Source organism: Protobothrops mucrosquamatus, unplaced genomic scaffold (assembly GCF_001527695.2).
Source record: "Protobothrops mucrosquamatus isolate PMUCROS unplaced genomic scaffold, P.Mucros_1.0 scaffold1247, whole genome shotgun sequence".
Lineage (NCBI taxonomy): Eukaryota > Metazoa > Chordata > Lepidosauria > Squamata > Viperidae > Protobothrops > Protobothrops mucrosquamatus.
In genome coordinates, this window is record NW_015387454.1 from 104,489 (window position 1) to 130,761 (window position 26,273).

Sequence of the window (26,273 nt, forward strand, 5' to 3'; positions counted from 1 at the left end):
ACTTGGAGAGGGAGAAGGAGACAGAGATTGGACTTACCTGGCATGACTTGTTCTTAATAAGTCCTGTCAAACAATGCAATTCTTTTCTAAATATTCACAGACTGCTTATCAATCTTGTATGTTAATATATATATTAATTGAACAAATCTGTAGTTACAAGGAGCCTTTTTCTTCCTTTTTTTTAAAACAGGAAGAACGTTTCCCTTTTTTCAAACTTCTAACAGTATATCTTCTTCTATTATTACTCAGAGGATACCAAAGGGGATCTGAGATCATGAAATTCTTCAAGATTCTTGGATATCATTGCACTGATCCTGAAGACTTCAGTTTATAAAGGTGATCCCTAACCATCTCTTTTCTTCCCTTAGGTTCTCTCTTCCTCCTTGTTTTAATTGTTATGTTTGGCCTCCTTTAAATATAGTTCTCCTCTGAAGAAAAGTAGGAGTTGAGGTATTCTGCCCTTTATCCATCATCCATCCCATCTTTCAATTGCCTTGAAGCAATAGACCCACCCTTTCTTTTATTTCCTCCCTTTTAATAATGACATAACCAAAAGAGTGCCTTTTGATGCTTTTAGCTTCTCTGTGAGCTACATTCCTTTGTGCCTTACCCCTTCTGACTTCCTTTCTGCAGATGCTCTGCTAGTTGCTGGTATGTTTCTTTGCTGATTACACCCCTCTTTCATTTTTGTTATATGCCTAAGCCTAACTATAACCAACGATGTAACTCCAGCTTCTTTGTAAACTCCTAGTGCATTCACAATAATTTCTAAGTTGACCTCCATTTTTTATTCTCATTAGAACAGTGCAGTTTTATAGTAATTCCAGTATCTTAGGTCTGAGAAATTTCCAACTCCCTCGAGCTCCTTTCTTCTGAGGTTTTCTATTATGTGATCCTGTTAGGCTTGTTGAAATCTGTTTTCCTAACTAGTATGAGTGTAAACCTCTGCTCCATTTCTTCTTTCTGCAGTAGCTTGAAAATGAGGATGATGTAAGCACTTCCTCCCTAGATCCCCACTGTTTTTAATTCTATAACGCATAGCAATGGTTAATACTCACAGGATCTAAAAACACTCTGCACGTAAATCTCATTATCACTAACCATAATCTGGCTGTTTGAGCAAGAAGTAAAAAGATTAGAATTGGATGGTTGCCAATTCTTAAATCACGATTTTGTAATTGGGCACCTGAATTCATTGAATGTCTGAAACTATTTAACAACAGCCTTGTGACCTAGTTAGAATTGATCCAATATATTGAATAGCATTTTTTTAAAACTCCAGATGGGAATCAATTCTTATTATTGGACTTTCATTATCTAAAAATTCATCATTTTATCATGGTGGTGAAAAGGCTGCAAGGGACAACACTAGGAAAAAGCAGCCCATCTTCCTGTCCTCATTAGAAGGTGATATGTTACCTTAGCTGTTGATGTATCCTCATGAGCAATTTGCACAGGACCTGGAATTGATGCTGTTATGTTATATTCTTTAATGGCAAAAAGACAGCCATTAAAGGGTTAAATATATGAATTGGCATTACTGAATAAAGGATGTCTTGGTCTGCCAAGGGACCACTAATCTAAACAATGGCTAGAATAAGATTTCAGTGAAGCTTACACAAGTGTCAGAGCATCCAAGTGTATGTTAATTTTTTTTTTTTGAAAAGTAAAATATTTTTATTATACTGGCTCCTTTTCCCTATTTAAAAAAAAAATTCTCAAGAGATTCTTTTAAAAATGAGCTTTAATTTTCAACATGAACTTAACAAAAAATGTCAACAAAAGAGATGAGAGGGAGGAAAGCATAAAGAAGAACTCTAAATGTATTGTTGCTGGTAATTATTTATGGTGTAAACAGACCAGTTGGAATACAGCCAATATCTACCTTGAATGAGTGTGTAATTAGCAATGGAGTGTACATAATGGAAAAGATGAACTCTCCAAAAACATTGGAGGCATCCCACAAATGCATGGTGAATGATGATGAGTCACTTCCCTTGAGGACATGTCTATTGTAGCAGCTTAGTTTTATTTACAACATCTTGGAGTTTTGAAATAACTGCTCCCCAAATGGTGTACCAAACAGTTCTATAAAGTGTCTTTAAATTACATATGGTAATTCGTATAATTATTTCAGTAAAGAAAACATAGTTAAGCAAAATATAGAAATAGTTTTCTCCTGCTGTTGGACAGGACAGATTGTTCTGGAAAGAGACAGATTAATAAATAGAAGCTGGAAGACCATTTCTAAATAGAGTCTGGAGAGAGAGAGAGAGAGAGAGAGAGAGAGAGAGAGAGAGAGAGAGAGAGAGAGAGAGAGCATGTCCAGTCACCCAACTCTACTCAAATTAAGGGATTACAGGGTTGTTTTAATTGCCACAGAAACAAGCAAGCCTTGAAGGAGAATCATAGAATGGACAGGAGTATTTAAGCCATTGACTCATTGCCAGAAATTAAGCATCCCTGATAGAAGCAATCTAGCCTTTGCTTGAACACAAACAATTGAAAGGACCACACCACCTCTTTGGGAATTGGTTCCACTGTCAATCTGCTCTATTACAAAGGGTTTTTTTTCCTCCTAACAATTGAAACCTGCCTTCTTCTAAAATGTCTTCATCATTCTGTATCTTTTCCCATGAAGGATACAGAGCACATCTTGATCTTGCAAGTATTTGAAGAATGCTATCATATCTCCTGTCAATCTTCTCTTCTCTAAACTAAACATGCCTAGCTCCTTCAAACTATAGGATTTAGCTTCTAGTATTTGTTTAACTTTTTTGAAGCTGCTCCACTTTCTCTGAATACTTCAAGTATGAAGCCCAAAATTGGATATAAAGTAGGATCTAACCAGTATAGAATAAAGTTTTCCTTCTCATTATTTGGAAACTATTTCTGAAAGTGCAGCTTAAGATAGCATTCCCCCCCCTTTTTTTTTTGCAGCTTCCTCATACTGCTGCTTCATATTTAGCTTGCATTCAATTACTATTTCAAGATTACAGTACAATGACTAAATCAGTTACTCCTTATTTTATACCTGTGAATTTGGTTTCTATTTCATAAGTAGAAACATTTGAATGTATCTTCATTAAGTATCATATTATTTTCAGCCCTTTTCTATTCCTGCCAGGTTGGGCAATAAATCTTGATTCTCCAGATACTTAACTTAATATTCAGAGCCTTTCTTATAGCACAAGATTATAGATGCTATATGGTTAAATAAATACTTCTGTTGTGGATAAAACAAGAATTATACATAAGCAGTTCTGCCTCTTACAGTACGGCTTCAAAATCTAAGGGACTGGTTTGGACAAAACTCAGCAGCACTTTTTCATGCGGCTGCTGATAAAAACAGGATCACCAACATGATCGCCAACATCCGATAACGGATATGGCACAAGAAGCAGAAGAATGCATGTTCCAAGATTTAAATAATAGACGTTTTCAACAAAAGTCAATAAAAATTTGCCCTTTCTCTATCTGGCCAGAATAGATTCTAGTTAGTTTGATAACCAGATAAGATTAATCTGATAACTAGATAAATAAGGTTCCTGCCTTAATAGTTTCAATCCTTATAGCTATCAAGAGAGTTTTTCAACTTTATTTCAATTTTTGGGGAGTATTAGCTATCTCATCTCATTTGTGGTATATTTCGAAAAGTATTTTTTATGTCTTCATTCAGTGAATTAAATTGATCAGGAGAAAAGAGCTTAGAGTTGAATTTTGTGACATACCACTCTGTACATGGCTCCAGTTTTATGAGGAATGATTTTCACAGCAATTAGGTATCCCACTTAATTGTTAATTCCTATCTGTGGGCTGGATCTTTGACTTTAGCTGCCTTCCATAAGAAACTAAAATCAGAGCCCTTCTGGAGAGTGGTAGGGAAAAGATGTCAGGATTTGAATTCATTTTATATATGTATATTTTATATCCATATTTTTATCTCTCATTCTGAACATAGATGTTTAATTGTTCTAGTGTTCCTGCAATGTGATAAGAATTCTGTGGGACCACAGCAGGGTGTAAATATGCTAATAAAATTAAATTAAGGAGATAACTGAATTGTCATGAATATTGACTCAATTACTTTGGTAATCAAAATGTCATGTTGCCAAATCCTTTGCTGAAATCAGGAGAGATTATGCCTAGTGCATGTTCATTTCTATTAAATTATATTGCTATACATCACAAGATTCTTCAAATAAAATTGGCTAAACAATCTGGTAGTTACTTTTGTATCTTATAAGTCATCTGGCCATAGAACCTTATTTTCGGTATTCATGCTGCTGCTTCTTCCTGGGAGATCCTTGAGATCCAGCAGCTGGAATGTATAGACCGGGGGTCCTCATGCCAGAAACTGGGCCACTCAAACAATTGAAGACTCATCTGTGGGATTTAGGCAGCACACGAAACCACGCCCCTTCTGGTCTGTGGAGAAACGGTCCCTGGTGCCCAAAAGGTTGAGGTTCACTGGTGTAGACTATTTAGCCATGACAAAGCCACGTTGCCTGGGGTGCACGAGGAGGCTAGTCTACGTTGCACCTAGGTTCCCTGGATCCCTGCAAGAACTACATCATCTTGAGGGCACTGCTGTCCAATGGCTAAACGATCTAGATATCTGGCTGTAGGCTTTGCCATCCTAGTAATTGTTCATACATAATTTAATTTTATTCATAATTTTATTCATGAATTGTGTTATGCATTTTTAAAATAATTCACTGTTCTGGTGTTTTATAGTCTGATATGCACGTTATATGCTGTTTTTTGTGAATAGTTATGCATTAATGCTCTGTTCTGTTATGCCATACAAATAAATAAAACAACTCTGGCCATAGATATTTAACCTCATTCAAAATATTATAAAACGTATCATAAATATGTTTCTGTTAATCTCAATATCCAATTCAGTCACTTCATTTCATTCTTCACAATTTCTTGACCAAATTATTACTTTCTTTTTTGGAGAAAGATAATCCAAAATGGTAACTGAACAGTTTTGCCTCTTTTTTTTGTTATCTGTTAGGATTTACGGCTTCACTGAGCAGTTGGAATACTGCTTTTTTCCTGTTATTTTGAACTTACCTTAAAAAGTTCTTTTTGTTCTGTCCATCCTCTTTTTAATTTTCCTGAAATCCTCTTTTTAATTTTAGGCTACATGTATCTGCTGTCCCTTGGTGACTTGGTTCTCTTTCCATTTTCATCTTCTATACTGTACTCCTCTTCCTCCTCCTCCTCCTCCCCACATCCCAATATTTCTTACTAAACTTTCTTGGAACTAAAGAAACAAGTTTATAATAGCCCTTTAGATAATTATTGTAGGAATCCAAATTAAAGTATCATAGACAGATGGCTGGCTAGACTCTGCTTGAACACATCTGAAGAAGTCCACTATCTTTTTGGCTGATTAGTTTGATTGTTCAACAACTCTTACTGTTAGGATTTCTCCCCTGTTATTCTGGCAGAACCTCTTTTCCTGTAATTGCACATAAAACAGGGAAGATTTTGAATGAGAAACCTTGGTAGGTATTTGAAGATTGCTATCGTAAGCTCCTCAGTTGTCATTTCCCAAGGCTAAACATATCAAATTCTAAAATGTCTTGTTTCCAGCAACACAAGTCATGCATTTCTGAGACAGACATTTCTGATTTTCCAAGAGATGTGATAAAGTCTGACTAGATTGGAAAATCTGCAATTTGCACTTAAAAGCACCACCTACATTTTATCCTTTGTTGGGCAAGTTATAGCAACATTATTGTCTTTATTCATGTCTCTATTTATTTTAACCAAGACAAATTTATAGCAATCAAATCCGTTCAAGTTGGATTTTGGGGCAGGAGTGCATAATTTTAACCCATGGTGCTACTCTTTCTCCCTCTCTATTCTTACTGGGTTTAAAAAAAAAATTGTATCCTTCATCTGCTATATTCCAATCATGGGATTCACCCCACCAGATTTCTGTTACGCTATTAAATCATTTGCTTTCATACTTTTAAGGTCATATTGTTTATTTCCCATATTCTGAGAAAGAAGGCACAGAAAACAAAAGCCATGAATATTATGAGACATTATTCCCTCTCATTTTTCAGTTTTAATAAGGCCTCATTATAGCAACACTCGGATTTCCTTCTACTTAAGTCTTTATTTTCAGAGCATTTGTCTCCACCAACCACAGGATTCACTTTAAGCCTCTTAATCAGTCTTGCCATTTTTAGGCTAACACATTTTTATCAATCCTTCTCAGATGAAGCATGTCTTGTTTATGTTTATGTTTATTTAGATTTGTATACCGCCCCATCTCCCTTACGGGACTCAGGGTGGAAGATATATTGGGAAGAAGCGTTTCCCAGGGCTAAGAAATGCTAAGAATGTCAATGATGAACTGCCCCTTAGCATTAAGCATTTTAAAAAAAAAGTAAAGTTGGATTTCCTTTAAGTAGCGGGAAGGCTGGGAGGAAAAGATGTCTAATTTAAACTTAAAGGAATGTAAGGAGCTGAAACTTCATATTCTCGGAGACCAAACAATAATGTGTTTGTTTTTTTAGGTTTAGAAGGTCACCTGACTCTAAAATATCTCTGGGTGGATTATATAGTTTAAAAAAACACGAAAGCATCAGTACATTACCACGGAAAATCAAATCCGCCAGGGGCAAAACAAATAGCAACCTCAGACCTGGGAGTGAAGCCAGGTTTTTAAAGATTTAAAAAATCTTTGTAGGTTGGGAATTTTCTGAGATGATGTTTCAGAGGGCTGGCATTGCAATCTAGAAGGCATATTTCTGTGGTCCTAACTAGATGATAGCCCACTATGCCTATTTGCATCCAGGCTGCGTGAGTGGCGGCATGCACGTAGCCCAACTCACATGAGCGGCGTATGCTGGTGCTCGCAGCCCCACTCATGTGAGTGGCAGGCACACATGCCCTGCACTTGCGCAATGTAGATGTGTGTGTGCAAGCGCACCTGCCTCTCACATAAAATCATTCCCTCTTCCACCTTCCTCCCTTGTGCTAGGCCACAGACCTGGAAAGGTTGGGGTATGCTGGTTTAACTCAGGTGACTCAAGAGTGCCTCTCTCTCCCCTGGATGGGCAAAAACCACTGGAGACTGGTGGTCTCTCAACTAACTAGGCCCTATGCTATTAAAGGCTTTATAAGTGACAACCTGGATTTTGAGTTGCACCCAGAAAGCAACCAGGAAAATCCCCAAGTTGCACATAGCATCAGATAGATAACTGTCTCCCCATCCAAGGCCAAATATTAAAAATTCCAACATCTATGGGGTCTGAACAGCTATAGCCATTTTTAACTGTCAGGATAGAGCCATTTTTAACTGTTCTTCCTTATCCAGACCTGAACAGCCTCAGGGCATTGACAGCATCGCTTGAATTGCTTGGGTTTGAGATGTACAATTGGGTATCATCTGGATATTGATGATACTGGGTCCCAAATTAATGGATGACTAAGTGGTTTCAGGTAGATATTAAAAAGGAGAGGTGAAAGGGTTGAGCCCTGAGGGACTATGGGAATAATCTCTCTTCATCAATACTCAACTCACCTGACAGAAGTGTTCTTGTAGGGAAAATAGGAGGCAGGTGCATTATGTATGTTTGCTATATTAAGTTGACTACATACAGTACACACATACAAACACACACAAACACAGAAAATGGTACTATGGTAGATGGTATTGGAAGTCACTAAAAGAATGCATTACCTCATCTCAGCTACACTAAAAGTCATCAAGCTGGATCAATGCTGTCTCCATAGTCCATACCACAGAAACCTGAATGAAATAGCTCTTTATCTATCTTCAATACTGCTTTAGATATTCCTTTTGACCTTTCATCTCCTGGAGTTTCTTAGACAAGCAAGGTCCACGGGATAAGGCCACACAGGAACAATGTGGTCTAAGATCTCCAAGTCATACCAATTCTAGACTGAACCTAAGGCCTCAGCTGAATTGAGGGAAGGTTCCCCCCTCTGGCTTTCCTCAATAGGCCATCACTATATCAAATCTTTTACAGTTAGCATCCCATCTAATTTCTAAAAGAGGGCTATAATAATAATCTTGCTTGTCTAATTGTGCTGTACCTCCTCTCCCTTCTTATATTTCTGCAAAATAGAGAGGTGTCTGAGCTGCATATGCACATTTTTTGTTTTGGACTTAAGATATATTTCACCATTTGTTGCTTTACATATGTCCATCAAGGTTAATTTCCTTAATCTCTATACCAAATAACAAATTGAAGTTCACAAGACTAACAGATTAGGACCTGCTGAGCTATCCCAGGGATTCAGTAGCTCAAGCAGGGATGATACCATGAGGGAGACAGGATGGTATAGCAGCAAGAATCCCATCTGTTCCTTAAGGCCCACCTTCAATCAGAGAGTTTCACTTCTGGTTATCTGTAGAACAGTCCCTCTGAAATCCTGCAATGGTGGTTGCCCATCACCTCTCCCCTATAGTTTCAACTGATATAAAATCCAAAACCTGAGTAGAATATTTCTGAAGGGGGAACATATTCCTGTGAGCCTACCCAGTTATCAGTTATATATGCCAGATCAGACTCTCATTTGCAATAAGATCATGAATGAGAGTGGACTTATTACAAGCTGATCTGACATCCACAAACAACAGCTGAAGCCCAGGGCTGCCACAATCTGATCACCTGCTCCCAGGAATGCATACCAAGAGCCATGTATGAGATCTTTAACTTGGCATCTCCAAGTGTAGTTGGCCTGACTCCCACCATACCTACTTCCTGGCTTTTAAGAGACTGGACAACCATTTATCTGAAATGGTATAGGGCAGTGGTGGCGAACCTATCGCACGCGTGCTAGAGGCAGCACTCAGAGCCCTCTCTGTGGGCACGTGCGCCATGCCCCGGAGATGGCAACCATCCCTCTTCAACCACCCACCCACTAACTCACCGAGCCGGATGCATCCCAGCACCCATGTGCTCGCTGGCCTGTGTGTGCAGGGGCTGATGGTGTCAGGCAGCAACTGTCCTGGCTCCTGCCTCACCTTTTCCTGTGACAATGGCACCCCCGCCCTGCCCTGCCTTGCCTCGCCCCACCTGTCAGAGACCCCCTGGATCTCCCCCAACCCTGCCTGGCCCCCACAGATGTCCCTCCCCATAAGCAATATTGAGGTAATCATGCCCACCTTGGCTATACCCACCCAATCTGCTATGACCACCACAGCCATGCCCAGCCAGTGGGCTACACCCACCTGGCACCCAGCGATAAATAAGTGGATTTTGGGTTGCAGTTTGGGCACTCGGTCTCAAAAGGTTCGCCATCACTGGTATAGGGTCTCCTGCTTGAGCAGGGGATTGGACTAGAAGCCTCTGAGGTCCCTTCCATCTCTATTATTCTATGTTCTATGCCCATCACAATATCTATGGTATTGCCTCCCCACTGCCTCCTCCTGATTCTCTCCTGTTCCCAGTTTCCCACATATTGGTTGATTCCAGTTTTTGTCTGCTTCATTATTTCTTAATCTATTTTACTTCACATATAATACTGGTCTATTAGCATTTACTGACAGTAAGTCAAACCTCTACCCCGTGTCCAAGACAACTATATTGTAAGCAATATTTATTTTCCTTTCAAATGGGATGATCTGCTATATAATTACTCAGTATTCTTTCAGTGCTCTGCTTATGTTCAGGATCATATATTCTAAGAAGGTCTCTTGATTAATTCAAACCTCTAACAGGAAATGAAAAGATACACTTAGAAAAAGGGATTTATTTTCAGAGTCCAAATTGAAGTATTTCAATATAAATATACATATATACAGCTTATAGGCATTGTACTGTATTGTAGAAAGGGCAATGGATTGAATGTGCACAAAATGTATGTAATGTAATAAAATAGTACCTCAGGGTCACACAAAACATTACTTTACATATATAAGTAACTGATATGCCTTTTATGTCTTTACTCAAAAAACATTATGCACCTCAGTCCAAATAAAACTCTCTCTCAAAAAAGAAAGAAATATCTGTAATGTTTGTTACTAATTCAATGCCAGTTCAGATCAGATGGCTTGAGCCTGAAATTTGCATTGATGAATTAACAAATCACACAAATTTGACAACTACAATGTCAGGGCTTAGGCTCCTGAGCTGGATTGGACACAAAGGTGGGCAAAGGGTTAAAATGACCATTCAATCTTCCCAATAAGAACTACGACTCCTACATTTATGTTTGGGTAAAAATAAACATACAAACAAAAATCCCAGTCTTCTTGTCATGCTTTTAAAACCATCTGATTCTTATTTCAGTATTTTAGAGTTATACAAATAATGCTAATAATTTTAAAAGCTGATTCACACCATTCCAAAATGCACCAACATTAAAGATAAATGATATGGTGTGTAAAAGAGGTACATGTTTGTAAATATATTGGAAGAAGTGCTGGTATCTACGTCCACCTCATACTTACAACTTAAATAATGAAGTATAAGTAGCAAATAAGCATGCTATGTAAGGAATGAATCAGTCCTATGATTCCTCAACAAGGAAATGCTATCACGAACTGGCACTATTTTTTATAAGAAGTTTCAGTTTCATAGTATGAAAGATATTCCCCAACAAGTCTAATAAGCTCTGCAAACTGATATATGAATTCCAAGGCACTCAGAATCTCTCTCAAAGGTATATACATGCAGAGAGAGGAAATGGAACATTTGTAATCTTCTCTTTCACAATGACAAATTCAAAGCATGCCCAGACGAAATATATTTATTTTCCAGACAACCAGAAAACTGCATTTTGACACATAAACTGCCTAATGCTCCTTCATCTCTCTCTCTCTTTCTCTCTCTCTCTCTCTCTCTCTCTCTCTCTCTCTCTCTCTCTCTCTCTCTCTCTCTCACACACACACACACACACACACAGAGGGGGGTTACATCTGTCAAAATAGGTAACCAAATAAGCCACCAAATTGTTATATTACACTTATGCAAGATAGAATGCTAAACTCTGGTTCACACAACGCCAAGTTACACATACTAATTATAAAAGAATACAAGGTAGACTTTTTAAATTCTTCATTATGAGAAAGAAAGCTGAAATCAGGCACATTGTGATAGCCAGATGAATATGAGAGCCTTCTTCAATCGGGCTGTAGGCTATGTAGTCTCATATTCTAAATCACAGAATCTCAAAACCTGGACTGCAAGGAGATGGCCTCCAGTATATAAGGCACATTGTTGATGATTCAGGGAGAAAGCAAATGGCCACAAATAACGGTAGACCTTGGTGGCCTGATCCTGCATGAATCTGTCCAATCTCCTTTAAAGCCATTCAAATTGCTGCTGTTACTGTTGGCAGCAAATTCCATAGATCAACTACATGCTGTATAAGAGAGTAATTCATTCTGATGACCCTAAATTGCCCTACATTTTGTGCAATGAATGATCTCCAGCTCTAACATGGAGAAATGGAGAAAACTTCTCTCCGATCATTTACCTATATTGTGAATGATTTTGTAGACTTCTAGCTGTTTCCTTTACCCTCCTTCATTTCAAGCTATAGTTTCTTCTTGCTGGAAAGCAATCTCACCCCCCAAATCATTTCAATTGTCCTTTTATAGCTCTGTATCATTTTAATATGTTGGGTGAGCAAAACGACACACAATATTCCAAGTGTAATCACAGCATGGATATACAGTATATAAGGACATTAGAATATCAGCAATTCTATTTCAATTCCCTTTCTAAAAATTCCAAAAATGGAATTCCTTTTCATTTAATTCTCTTTTGTAACAGCAGCTGCATACTGAGTTGGCATCTTCATTGAACCATTCAACATGACTCTAAGATATGTCTCCTAGTCAGTAGCTAGCTCCTAGTCAAGTTCCATTAATGTTTAGATGGCTTAAAATCCTTTTTACCCTATCCATCAAAAAAAATATTAAGTTTTCTTACTGAAGTAATAATAGTTTACTCCATAGCAGAGCTTGTGATTTAAACACAATATACCGTAGGTTAAACCAGGGGTAGGCAACCTTGGCTCTTTTATGACTCGTGGTCTTCAACTCCCAGAATTCCTGATCCAGCATGGCTGGCTCAGGAATTCTGGGAGTTGAAGTCCACGAGTCATAAAAGAGCCAAGGTTGCCTACCCCTGGGTTAAACTGTACAGATGATATTTCCCATGACCCTTCAGGATTTTATTTTTCTATTGAGAGAAGTGGACTTCCAGATGCCATCAGCAATACAGTTCAATACTTGCATAATGCAAGACTCATTTACTATTATTTTTATATACATTCTTACAATCATAAATAAGAGGTTTTTTTAAAGCAATAAAGATCATTTGAAACACAGGCATGTCTTGAGGCACATGTGTATGTATATAGGTTTGATTTCAGTACATGAATTGCAGTAAATACCTGATCGGCTTTAACAGCATATTATGACAGAGAAGAAGTGAAAATGAACTGTTGTTCTCAATTGCTTCAACCTTCATAATTCAGTAGTTAAATCTAGCACGACTGAGGCCACTGGCATCTCTTCTTGCTCATTCTCCCTTGAAATGATTGAAGGAAGTTGTTTAATGGCAATCCACATAGCTCTTGTTCCTTTCACAAAAACACTTGCGATCATCAAGTCGAAAAAGGCCAAACAATTTGGGACTTCTTAATTTCAGTAGAAGTTCAAGCAGACATCCATAAAAATGTGCATAAATAATTGTTTACAGTGTTCAGACAGAAATTGAGTTGCTCAGAGAGTCACTTTGCTCAGCTGTAATTTCACGCAGCGTACTGTGACACTCCATACTAGTAAAAAGGTTTCTTGATGGACTGCTGTCCAAAATCTCTGGACCTCTTGCCTCTGAAGCATCTGTGCTTGCCACACTTCCAGTTCGAGAACGATATGGAGGAAGATCTAAGTGATTCCGGGATCCTGTTTCTGAGGAATATGGAGGCGGAGGAAGATCAAACCATGGGGGTCTGCTGCAAAGGATAAATTAGATGTCAAGTTACCAGATGTATGAAATAAACAGCATCTGAATTTTGCTTCACCAAGTTATAAAGACACAGATGGACCACTCATAACACTTATGTTGCCCACTATCTCATTTGTGACATCCAGACGGCCATTCTGGAAGAATTTAAGAATGAAAATGGGATTATTTTATCCCTCAGATGCTTCAAACCTTTGGAAATCCAGGGGATAAATCTCAGTGTTTTCCAGTGACATTACTTGCAGCTTTCAACTAATCAGGGGAGTGGCTTCTATTTATTGATCCTTGGAAAATTGCCCGGTTCAAATTACCATATTACAATAAGAATGCATACAAAATGTTTATTACTTGAATGGCCAAGTCACAATAGAATGGACTTGATGGGTTGACTTTCGACAAATAACTTTTGATCAGAAGCCAGAAACATCCATTCAGCCTAAACCCAGTACTGCTTGGCCTCAGTAATATTAAACTGCAATTTTTGATGTTACTGGAAGAGAAAAATAATGAGTAGGTTAAATTTTAGGAATTTTATTTTATGATTGCAGTCCCTGGTATACTACTCCAAGGCCAAGTACCGCTGTCAGGTCAGGAAAATTGCACATAGTGATGGTGGACAAAGCTAAGCCTCAGGAATCCACCAAGACTTAGGCTTCTGAAGATATAATCTGGCATCTCACAAACATATTACGATTGTTTATATGTCTGTGGAGATTCTCAGTCATCCAGGTCATAGTTATCTCAAAGATGCTTTTTCACGAGGCTACTGGACTTTCTTGTTTTTCTTTGAAGACAATAAAGTCCAGTTGCCTTGTGAAAAAGCATCTTTGGGATACAATGGTTTATAGTTATGTATTACTGTAGGTTAAGCTGACCTTACTTTGCACTGGAAAGAATAAGGAGCAATTCTGTTTAAAAGTATTGTGTCTCACAAAATATGCTTAGAATGGCTTCTCCTCATATAAAAACATAAAAGTGATTTGTATTTTTTACAACAGAAGGCATGAGAATAGAAAACATTTTATTCACTACAATGCCGATTGTTCTTTCAGGGTTGCAATGATACAGGACCAAATTGGCCTGCAGGACCAAATTGAAGACATACTAGAAGTTGATCAACATTACACAAGCTGCAGCCACCCATCCCCATTATCACCACCGAAATCAATAAGAATCTTAGCAGCAAAGCCAAGAAATTAATGGACTGGCTTCATTTGTTAAAAACAAAACAAAAAAATCCCTACAATTGACTGCAGATAAATATATTGAATTGGTATCTGTTGTTGAAAGGGACTTCTCATTGATTTTCAAGAGCTACATCTTAAAAGCGTGGGGAATTAAATTAAATTCTGTAGAATGCATATATGCACCACTTAATGATAAACTATTAGTGGCCATGGTTTTGCATTACTCCCCCCCCCTTTTGGGGGGGTCAGAGATACTATAAATTGATTTTTAATTTTTCTCAATGGATCCAGATCTTCCTCTCAAATATATTCCCAATATATTGTTACTAAGAAACACAACTGATTGTCTCTTTAGTGCAAATTGTGATCAGTTTGTAAGAATCTCACACGCATCAAGTGATGCTATTAATGCTGAAGTGCAACTTGTTGTCCGTTTACTCAAAGACAATCTTTTTAAAAAAATCATTTGCTTTAAATTATTTATAGTGATTAAACAGCTCCCAGGCAATACCAATGAAGTGCAGAATTGCCCACATTGGAAGGTAAAGTTTGAAAACAGGAGTGTGTGTGTATTTTTTCAGGCTCTGTTCCTCACTATCCTGGAAATATTGTACATACCTGCCTCAGTTTTTTTTTTAAAGAAAACAGCAAACACAAGTGAAAAGTAATCTTTTCGTGAGATGAAAATGGCATCAAATGCATCTTGAGTAGGGTACAAAAGGGGAGGTTAACTGAAAATGGCCTCTCCACTGAATAAACTCCAATTCATTCTGATGAGCTAAATTGGTACGTATGACCAAAAAATGAACTCCACATATATTTCCATGACATACTTCAATTGTGAAAGAATCATTTTTGAAATTGAAAAATAGACAGATTTCTGTCAGCAGAACTTTAAAGTGGATTCCTGTACTGAGGAGGAAATTATGCTGAGTGGCGAAGTTCAAACTGTAGCAATTGTGACTTGCCTTAACGACAGTAAATAGCCAGGGAGGAAATTTGGGTCTAAATATTGAAGCAGTTTATGAGGCATCAACCTAGTAAAATCAATGCTAATGAAGCAAGGGTGGTGAAGTTGTTAAGGGAAGCTATCATGATAGAAAAGCATCAGGTATACAAAAACACAGGACAAATGGTTTAAAACACAGGTGAAGCTCCACTGCTGCATGTACCTCTGATCTAGCACAGCTTCTGAATAAGATGGTGGTGAATCCAAATCTGGCGGTCTATGATAGCCCTGGGTGGTCATATACTGGACTCCATTGTTAACATTATAGGTGACATTGCACTGATGTGGATGATCAAGGACGACGAGACGAGACAGGAGGACAGGATGCTGCAGTCGATGAACGGGAAGTGTCATGAGGTTGTTGCGTTTTCGCTGATGGTGCAAAATTAGGGCAAGGAGCGCCACTACCAACACAAAAATAGCAGAGCTGCCAATGACTGCATAGGTAACGCTGGGATAGAAGATCAGCTGAGGCTCTGTTGTCACGTAATTCTGATTGCTGTCAGCTTCTGCCAGTGAGAGAAGAGAAAGATACAATTAATCTCTGCGAATAAGATGCTGCACTTTTTGATGTATGTCTTCTCTGTTAATTTAACACCGCTTGCTAGGCTTTTCATCAAGGTTTGTTCTTTCTTTAGAAAGTGTGGAAAACTGGCTGCTCAAAAACAAAATAAGTATCGACTAACTTCAATTGCATATTTCCTCCCGCCTGCTTTGTAAGTTTCTGTTTGGAACTGACACTCTTTTACTGACTATGGAGGAAAAGAAAGCTCAATACAAAGATAAGCTTTCTTTTCAATGTTTGTGCTTTAGCTTTCAATAAGCAGTTGAATTTAGAAAGTCACACCTGTTTCCAGGGTCTAAGATTTAGGCAAGAATTCAAATCTCAGGCATCTCACTCCATTGTTGATTTACAGAAATCACAAGCCCATTTACCTATCACCTGCCTATTGTATAATTTCTGAATTGAGTTGCCTGGAAGTGACTCTTCACAATGAAGTATAGGCAATCAAATGCACAACTATTCATATTTCTGCATTATATATTGGTTCTGATTATGCAGTACCAAGCTGTTATTACTTTCCCCAGAAGAAATAATATGCTGCATTGTAAAAACAAAATAAGACCTGAAAACTACCTCAAGTTATTTAAAAAATGGCAGGTTGTTATTTTTAGAAAAACCAAGAGCCTGAGGAAGAAAACAATTATGAAAAATTAAATTTACTATTTTTCCCACTATAGCGTATTGAGGCTGTAAGTATACCACTCTACCAATTTCTTTTATTAAACCCCTTTTAATATGCTGATAAGCAACAGCTTGCATAGTATAGATCATGGAAGTTGACAACAGGTAATAATAAGAAATTGAGACACCCATGATAACATAAAATCGAAAATAGTATTCTGAGATACAGCAAACATATATCCTAAAATCAAAATCTATCTTCTTTCTCAGTTTGCACATTACAACACTACAACACCTTACATATTAAAATGCAAGCTGCCTATTCTATGATACTTATAAAAGAGATCCAAGTCAGAGAAGACTATAGATTTTAAACTGATTTATTTATTTATATTTCATATTTCTTAACTGCCCATCTCCATGTTAATTACACCCAAAGACCTCCATTTAGATAATACTTGGCTTATCAGCTAAGAAAGAAAGGAGGAAGACACAATTATAGTCATAAATTGTTCTGCCATACTTGAGGACATGCTAAACCATAGTTTTAAAATATTATTCCTGAAAAATGTCTTTCCTCCTATAACCAGGTTGAGGCCACTGAAGGAAACCAACATCTCTTGATCTCAATATTCTCCTTTGATATAAAATGATTTTAAGTAAAGAACACTTCTGTGTGCAATTCATCTCAGCAACTCCATTGGGTTTACTGCCTATAATCTCAGTAACACATTATATCTGAAAATGAGGACAGGAGAGGACAGGAGACTTACAATCATGTTTACAATAAGGACCAACTTAATTAACAAAGTTTAATTAACAAACAGGAACAGTATCTACAATGGCTGAATGCATAAGACTAGGAATAGAGTCTACAATTACTTAGATAGACCATTACCAACACTACTGATAAAATTAATTTTTCTTGGAGGCTCATATGATGACCAAGATGAAGATTTGATAAGCAGTATACATGATAGACAAGTGTAAGCCAAGTCGAATAGTAGACTGAATGCAGTAATTATATATACTAAGGCCTATATTCAAATTCTTACTTGGCCATGCAAGAACACTGGATGACCCTCGGATAGTCCTGAGTGCACTGGATCATTGTGAAAATAAAAAAGGGGGGAAAAGTAGTTATAAATGTAGCTTAAACCTTAAAGCGTGGGATGCACATGATACACAATATAGCAGATTTTTTTTTTGATGGACATAATGAAAGTGATCAAGAACATCAGAGCTGCAAAAAAGAATGTATACTGTCCAAATACCAATCTATACACAATTAGATTCTCACAACTTAGAAAACTAAAGAAATCCACTTGATGTTTTCTTTCCTAGGAATAAGGTGTGCACATAGAAAATAAATGCAGCTTTCCTTTTTGGGTATAACCCTTTTCAGGAAGAAAAAGAAGAGAGTCACCTGTGAGTTATTCCTTACTAGCTGCTTTTACCTGATAGTGGCACTTATAACACTATAACAGATGGATTTAAAATAGGGCTATCATATATGGGCTGCAAAATACCCTTTGCCACCATTTAATGGTCATATAGATTTTTACACCTCAGGTAGCTTTTATTTAAAGGCTTACACTAATTTCCTTTGATACCAAAAGTAATTTTAGAAAAAAGAAAAATATAACTTTTAGTTCTTTTCTGGCAATTTTTAGCAAATGCTTTTACAGTCACGGCCACAACATTAAGTTTCCTGATAATAAAAGTGAAGCAACCCACTGTGATATATGAGATGAGGAGATTAAAAAACAAATAGTTTATATTAATGGGTGAGCAAGTTGAATTAACTCAAATACACGCCACTCCCCTCTCGTTTGTTTTTTAATGGCTTAATACATCGAAAATATGTTTCCCTATTAAACTGATTATCGACAATACTGAATATATAAACCAAATAAGAATAAAAATATGGGAAAACAGCCTGCAGATAATTAAAATTGAACAGAAGGCTGGCAACGGAAAACTTTAAAGGGTGCTACCTATTGTTTATTAACCATGAACACTTTATTAAAATTAATGCAAAGATCTAGGAACAAATATACAGTAAAACCTCTGAAAATTTATCACCCAAGGGACAGAAGGAAAGTGGACAACATACAGAGATGGTCAACCTAGGGAACAACTGCTTCTGAAGATGGACCATAGGTTTGCGTTTTAGCAGTGACCCACGGCTCGGTAATGCATTTTGAATGTTTTGATTATGCCTTGGTCGAGAGATTGAATTTTTGATGTAGTGTTTGGAGGGAAAAAATTAGTTTCATATTTGTAAGATGATTCACTTGGGGATGGCTAGGACAATTGTCTACTACAAGGAGAATGGACAGTTTCTTCTTCATTTCTCCATAAATATCTCTTATCCACTCCTCAAATAGGACACCAGTCATCCATACAGATTTATTACGAATTCTAGGTGATGGGAAGATCTTTGGGCTGCAGGTTTTTCAATGAGCATGGCTTTGTGGATTTACCAATGAACAAAGTTTTTAGCATCTCTCCGGTTAAGCTAGTGCACAGTAGAACTGTGAAAGTTCTTTAGAAAGTTTTCCACTCTTACATTTGTCACTCCTCATAACAAGTAGCTAACTCCAAAGGAGAGAAGCACTTTGAGGATATACAATATAAACATCCTTAGCTGGTTGCAGAAAATGATGTAAACCAAATAGCTAAGATTGCTGATTAAAATATGATCCAATACCTGAAAAGTTCAAATTCCCCTATGGCTTCTTTGCTGTTTCGTGAAACCCTAACATAAAAGCAGATTCCAGAAGCCAGCAATATCCAGAGAAATGAACCAACAATCCACCGCTTTATGCTTAGCAGTGTAGTAGGCTGAAATCATTGTCAGTCAATATAAGAATCTTAACATGAGTTCTCCTCAATTATTAATGGCTACTGATGAAAAAAAATATATGGAAAAACAAGCAACGGTTTATACCTCGAAGACATCATCTGGGCCTTTGTTCTATATTTGAGGCAGGATACTATAAAATTAATATGTTTAGAAGCAGCTTTATTTTTTACCATGTACAATGTTTCCTAGTTACGGAGTCTAATTCACAAGAGCGAAGTGAATTGTCGTATAGCTCATTTTTGCAATTGCTTAGCACTGCAGGATGATTACATACTTACTCATCAAATAAAGGCCCAGAACTTCACCTCTCACCTTCTCTCCTTTTTATTTCTCACAACACTGTATAATTATCTTGAGCGCTTCTTCTGTCCCAGTTTCAGTGCCAAAAAAAAGGGTGGGTGGGGGAGAGGATCAGCAACTTGAGACAATAACCCAAGATCCCATTAACATTAAGCTGCTGCTTTAAAATTAATTTTATGAGCTCTGCAAGCTTCTGATCCGTTGGCCACTTTGCATAAAATACTTTGATATGTTTAAATCAGATAACCTCTTATTTCTTTTCAGGGACTGCATGCCCTTCAGGACAATCATTGAGGGCTATATACCAATAATGGGTTGTGATAAAGTATTTACAGATACTCTTTGACTTACGACTACAATTGAGCCCACAATTTCTGTTGCTAAGTGAGAGAATTGTTAAGTGAGTTTTGTCCCATTTTATGACCTTACTTGGCACGGCTGTTAAGTGAATCACTGCAGTTGTTAAGTTAATAACATGATTCTTAAGTAAATCTGACTTCCTTATTGACTTTGCTAGTCAGAAGGTCGCAAAAGGGGATCACATGACCCCGGGGACACTGTAACCATCTTAAATATGAACTAGTTGCCAAGCATCCAATTTTGATTGCGATACTGCAATGGTTGTAACAGTGAAAAACAATCATAAATCACTGTTTTTCAGTGCTGCTGTAACTTTGAACGGTCCCTAAGCAAATGGTTGTAAGTCGAGGACTACCTGTAGAGCAGAGGTCCCCAACCGTGGCCACTTTAGGACTTGTGGACTTCAACTCCCAGAATTCCTCAGCCAGCCATGTTGAAGTCCACAAGTTATAAAGTGGCCAAGGTTGGGGACCCCTGCTGTAGAGAGTAGAATCAGAGCCCAAAATGTCTGAAATTCATTTTCTTTCTTTCTTCTTTGACTCACTTTTGCCTATTTTCCAAGCAAAAGATGCCAGAAAATCAATGGAAAAATTGGATCAGAGGTCTGACATGATCATTCATAGAAGATCTTTGAAATTAAGTTAAGAGTCTGTCATATTCCAAAGTCTGCCGACTGCTTGCCCCCGACTTAACTGATTGATCAATATAAAATATATATCATGAGGCAGCTAAGTCAAGGCAGCAGTATCATCAGACACGCTATGCAACTATTTTAACTCTCTAAAGTTACACTTCAAAAGGAGTTAATCCTGGCTTTTATGCTGCAGCATCCATATCGGGTCATGATAAGATCAAACTGACCACATAGAAAAATGACCCAATTATTTCATTGTATTATAATGCCTGACACAAGTATGTAAGTCATCTATTTGTGCAAAGACAAGATACACTTGTCATTTGCTCCTCCCTGTCATGACAACCATGATTTGTACATCGGTGGCTAGATGCTGATTTTAGTCCACACTCTGCATGAATACTTCTTTAGTAGAGATAATCTAGAAAATGCCATGATTAATTGAGAAATTATAATTAGTTTTCTCAGGTCCATATAATTCTCTACTGAGGTGCACAGATGGCTGTAATAGCTTTACAAATGACATCGTTATTACCTGGAGAATACCAATATGCAAATTCATCAGTGTTCAGGGGCTTTCTTGCTGTCACTCTGCAAGAAAGCCCCTGAACACTGATGAATTTGCATATTGGTATTCTCCAGATAATAACGATGTCATTTGTAAAGGTAGCCCTTAAAAATGTACACAGGGACTAGCAACATTTGCCTAACATGCAAAACTAATGCTGTGCAACAGATGACATTGAAAAAAACTTCTGTGCAAGAAATTAAATGGGTGGAGGATGGGGAAGAGTTAATCTTGCCCAATGCTCATTTATCATAAATATTTATGCCCTCAATTATTTAATCCATATATCCTCGAGCAAGGAAGCCTGGCAGAGAACATGAGAATGCTGGAAGATTCAGTAGGCACCAGGAAGTTTAATTATTTCCTATCTACTGAATATGCCCCCATTCCCCAGCCCTTGTCCCTTCAGCAAATGCAGCCTGTAGATATATATTTGCCAAAATGGCAATAGGTCTATGCCTGCCCTAGAAATCTTCTGTCCTAAAATCAGAACACTTCACGTCCATGGATATTTTGCTGGCATTATCCAGAAAAAGCAGTTCAAACAACAGAAAGATACTATATTAGTACAGACGCTATTGGCTTACACTGGAGGAAAGGCAGAATGCTTATAAGTTTCAGTTATTGTCCACAGGTTTAATAAGTCAAGATGCACATGGAAAAAATATGCTATCTTAAGCGTGAATTAGATGTAGAGCGTAAAGTGTATTTTAATCCACTCTAAAATTAGCATAATCACAGAAAATTGTGTATCTTTTAAGCACTATTCTGAAAAAAATCTGCTAGTACAACATCTAGGAGCCGCGGTGGATCAGTGGTTAGAATGCACCCTAAAATACAAAGAAGGCAAGATCTACTAGACAAAAGAGTTAATAAGAAGAATTGGTGAGAGCATATAGAAATGGATTCCTAAATCAAGTATGAGTAAGAAGATATGATCACTGAACTAAGGACAGACATTCTGGAAAGTGAAGTTAAATGGGCCTGAAAAATATTGCTAATAACAAAGCTGCAAAAGTTAATAAAATACCAGCCAGACTTTTTAAAATCTTGAGAAAGTATGTATGTAAAGTGTTATTTGCTGTCTTTAAGCAAGTATGGAAAAATAGAAATGGCCAAAGAACCAGAAAAGAGCAGTTGATATTCTGATACCAAAAAGGGCAGTTCTAAAGAATGCTTGAACTACTGAACAATTGCACAATCTAGTAAGAAAATGTTTAAGATTTTACTAACAACTTTAAAATACTTGGAATGACAATTGCCAGGTCTACAAGTTGGATTCAAGAGAGGCAAAGGGTCCAAAGTCACATTACTAGTAGCTGATGGATTAACAGAAAAGACACAAGAGGCACCTTGAAAATCTATATGCTTTATTGATTATACTAAAGATCTTTTTGACCACAACAAATTATGGATAGCCTTTAAAAACCCAGAATACTAGTCCATCTCATTAATAACAATTAGAATGGAATACAGAACAACAAAATAGTTCAAAACAGCAAATTATGTTCCAAAGTTGTGTACTATCACCTAGTTTATTTAATATATATGAAAAATATGAGAAATGAGAATGAATAGAAATTGGAATTTAGCGGAAAGTAGTATCAACCATCTCAGATGTACTATGATGTATGAATTTGTAAGTCATAATAGGATATGACTTTGTAAGAGCATATTATGTATGTAAGAAATTTCTTGATTGTAAAAATGGGTGGGAGGGTATCAAAAGAGAGGTTGATGGAAGACTAAGTGGCTAGAGACTATCCCTCAGGAACTTACATGAATCCAAAGAACCGGTTGCTGACAGGCAAATCTAATGAAATGATATCAGAACTGGAAGTGATTCAACAATGGAACAGCAACTGTGAAATAAATTTGCAGATGAGAATGAAACTTCACTCCTTTGAAAGACCATATTTACAGGTTGAATATTCTCCTCATCTGTTTTATCGATAGAAGGGCAGAGGACATTGCTTAAGGACTCTTGCTTCCCCAGAATGCCCCCACGGGGCTTAGGGAACTGTCACTGTTGTTTATTAAGTTGGGTAACTTTTTTTCTGGCAATTAGCATAAGGTTAGAGAAAATTTCTTATGTGCATTGTACAATTCATTGCTATCAATCTGATGTTGAAGCCAAAGCAGACACATAATAATTAAGAAAGAACTGTTCAGTATCTTCAGCTTATATGAAAACATGGCAGCTGATATAAAGTCAAATATATTTAGGCACTATCTCTTATAAAGATTCCTGAAAATAGTTCCAAAGGTGCTTTTTCAAAAGGCAACTGGACTTTGTTTTTCCTTGAAGACGTTTCTCCTCTCATCCAAGAAGCTTCTTCATTTCTGTTTTGAAAATGCTTCCTGCATGAGAATCAAAACGTCTTCAAGGAAAAGCAAAGTCCAGTTGCCTTCTGAAAAAGCACCTTTGGGACAACCATGACCTGGATGACTGAGAATGTCCATAGACATTGCTGAAAATATTTATTATAAAGCCGAGTTACAAAGACAGATAAATAAAATTAAATAAATAAAACAATGCCAGTTTAATTTATTTTCTTCTCAAATTATTTTAAAATCAAGGTAGGTTTGGATAAAAACAGGCATAATATGACTGTCCAGTTCTAACAATGGAAAACTTCTGGTGAGAGACCATGATAAGGAACATCTTCACCATTTACTGAGTCACTGCTTAACAGGAAAAGCTTAACAGGTAGACATCTTAGTCCACTTTAAAAGGAAATTAATGAAAAAAACCTCTTAATTCACTCGGCCTCCATCTGTGTAGTAAAGCTTCTATTATTCCAAACAAATCACTGGATTAGTCAGGTAATGCAAATTGCTGTCCTGCCTGCTTATGAATCTCAGATGTATTTAGCAATTATCAAACTGAAGGAAAAAATAATAACTCCTTCTGATACTACCTTGCTAGATAAGACTTCTAAGACAATGGCAAAATTCAGAGTTCTAGGTAGTACCAATGTTCTTAACTATTGAAAACAATCTCTGTTTCTATTGGCAAACCAATTACTTGAACCTTGCCAAAAGATAGCATTACCTAGACCAGGGGTCTGCAACCTTGACAACTTTAAGACTTTTGGACTTCAGCTCCCAGAATTCCTCAGCCAGGCACGCTGGCTGAGGAATTCTGGGAGTTGAAGTCCACAAGTCATAAAAGGACCAAGTTTGAAGACCCCTGATCTAGACAAACTTTCTTGGGCTTATCATTCTGATTAGAATGGTTTCGTTTATTTTTTATTTCTTGGCACCAACTTGATAATGGTTGCTACTGGAATGATTAGCAGCAGAATCATGCAAGCTCCTCTTTGTTGGCATACCCAAATAAGTACAGCAAGCTGTAGATGTTGCTAACATTACTGTATCAGTATGAATTTTTATGAAAGTCTGCAGCAGCAGAGCAAAAATGCCATTAACTTTTCACTCTGTATATGCTGAAGTATGATTAATTATGCACTGATAATAAAGCCCCTTTTTCTAATATATTATCATTTTGCTATTTAAATATATGAATACAATATTAGAAAAATTACCAACAATTTAATGTACTGCATCATTAGCCATTAAAAGAGCCTTCTGTTACAGATCAAGCTCAAAATGCCTTGTTTTAAACAGTAAATAAATTATTTTTACCAGCTTAACTCAGTGCCAAGTTCATTAAATTTCTTAGACTCCATTTGCAATTCCATAAATTTTAAAACTTTATAAGCAAATCATAGGTGCATAAAAATACTTGCCTTTAGAAATAATATGTAAAGATAACTTGGAATTCTTTTATAGATGGCTTCGGTGAATCATCTCTGGCACTAAATCAAGATATTACAATACCTGGGACTCTATCCAAGTTTTGTGTTCCCTATTTGACATACATGCTGCATGAAAATGCAGTCTCACTTCAGTGGGTTTTTAGAGGAATAAATCAAGCAAAAGATTGTTTTAATTACAGAATGAAAAAAATGGCTTCACTTGGCAGGAAGTTTATTTTTATTCTTCATTGCTGACACTGGAAACTTGATTGAAGCAAATATCTTCAAGATTGTCCCCTTGCAGGGAAATTATTTCTATTTTTCTTTTTGCCATAAAATTTACTTGTCATCATGAAGGCAATGTGTTGAGTCAGGTGGATTTTTGATTCAGACAAACAGTCCGTTTTGTGTGGGAGATCTTAAGGGAAATAATTCACACACATGCAACAGACCAGTAAAATCTATGGCTCTTGCAAGCTGAATTCAGAGGTTGGGATCCCAGAGATTGGTCTTAAGCAAACACACTAAGCCATTACCCATGTTTAATCACAGTGAGTGATTCATACAACAATTTAAGCTACCAATTCTCAAACCCTAGGTTAAGATCCCTGGGAGATGGTTCACAAGCAACTTTTGGGGTGTCATATCTTTGTTAAAAAAACAAAACAAAAAATTGAGCAGGCAAAAAACTCCCATATTCATTTCTTGAACAAACCAGATTCCAATAAAACTATTTTTCTTTGGAAATAAGTAAAATAAGTGGGTTTGTGTATTGCACAGATCTTTGATATATTTGGGAATAATTATTCCAAATAAATATCTCTGTTACTAAATATTTGGCATATACTGCGTATACCAAAGGTCCCCATGAATCATTTATTATGAGGATTACATTAAATGTTTGAAATGTTTGCCATTTTCTTTTGAACTTCCTTTTTTTTGATGCATGGCCTTCAAACATTCCTGAGTACAACACAACATTCTCTCCAATAATCTAATGTGATGGTCTCCTATTGGGCCTGACTTCTGATACACATAGTGTATCAGAAGACTACTGCAATGCTCTCTACATGGGGCTCCCCTTGAGGAGCACTCGGAGGCTCCAGTTAGTCCAGAATGCAGCCGCGCGGGCGGTGTTGGGAGGGACTCGTCGCTCCCATGTAACGCCGTTACTGCGCGAGCTGCACTGGCTGCCGGTGGCTTTCCGGGTGCGCTTCAAGGTTTTGATTATCATCTTCAAAGCGCTCCATGGCATCGGACCTGGATATCTCCGAGACCGCCTTCTGCCTCAGATTACCTCCCATCGGCCGGTACGCTCCCACAGAGTGGGTCTCCTCAGGGTGCCGTCAGCCAGACAGTGCCGGCTGGCGACCCCCAGGGAGAGGGCCTTCTCGGTGGGAGCTCCCACCCTATGGAACGAAC

At 37.4% G+C, this 26,273-nt stretch overlaps 1 protein-coding gene across 1 annotated transcript in view; it reads right to left on the reverse strand.

Moving 5' to 3' along the window:
• Positions 1-12,698: 12,698 nt before the first annotated feature.
• The window catches only part of LDLRAD3 (low density lipoprotein receptor class A domain containing 3), a 98,032-nt gene continuing 84,457 nt past the window's right edge, over positions 12,699-26,273 (reverse strand). Inside the window, exons 5-6 of the mRNA XM_015821086.2 lie at positions 15,337-15,682; positions 12,699-12,966 (exon numbers count right to left, since the gene is read on the reverse strand). Coding sequence (XP_015676572.1) covers positions 12,714-12,966; positions 15,337-15,682 — 599 coding nt within the window. The 3' untranslated portion in view covers positions 12,699-12,713. The remainder of the gene's footprint in view (positions 12,967-15,336; positions 15,683-26,273) is intronic.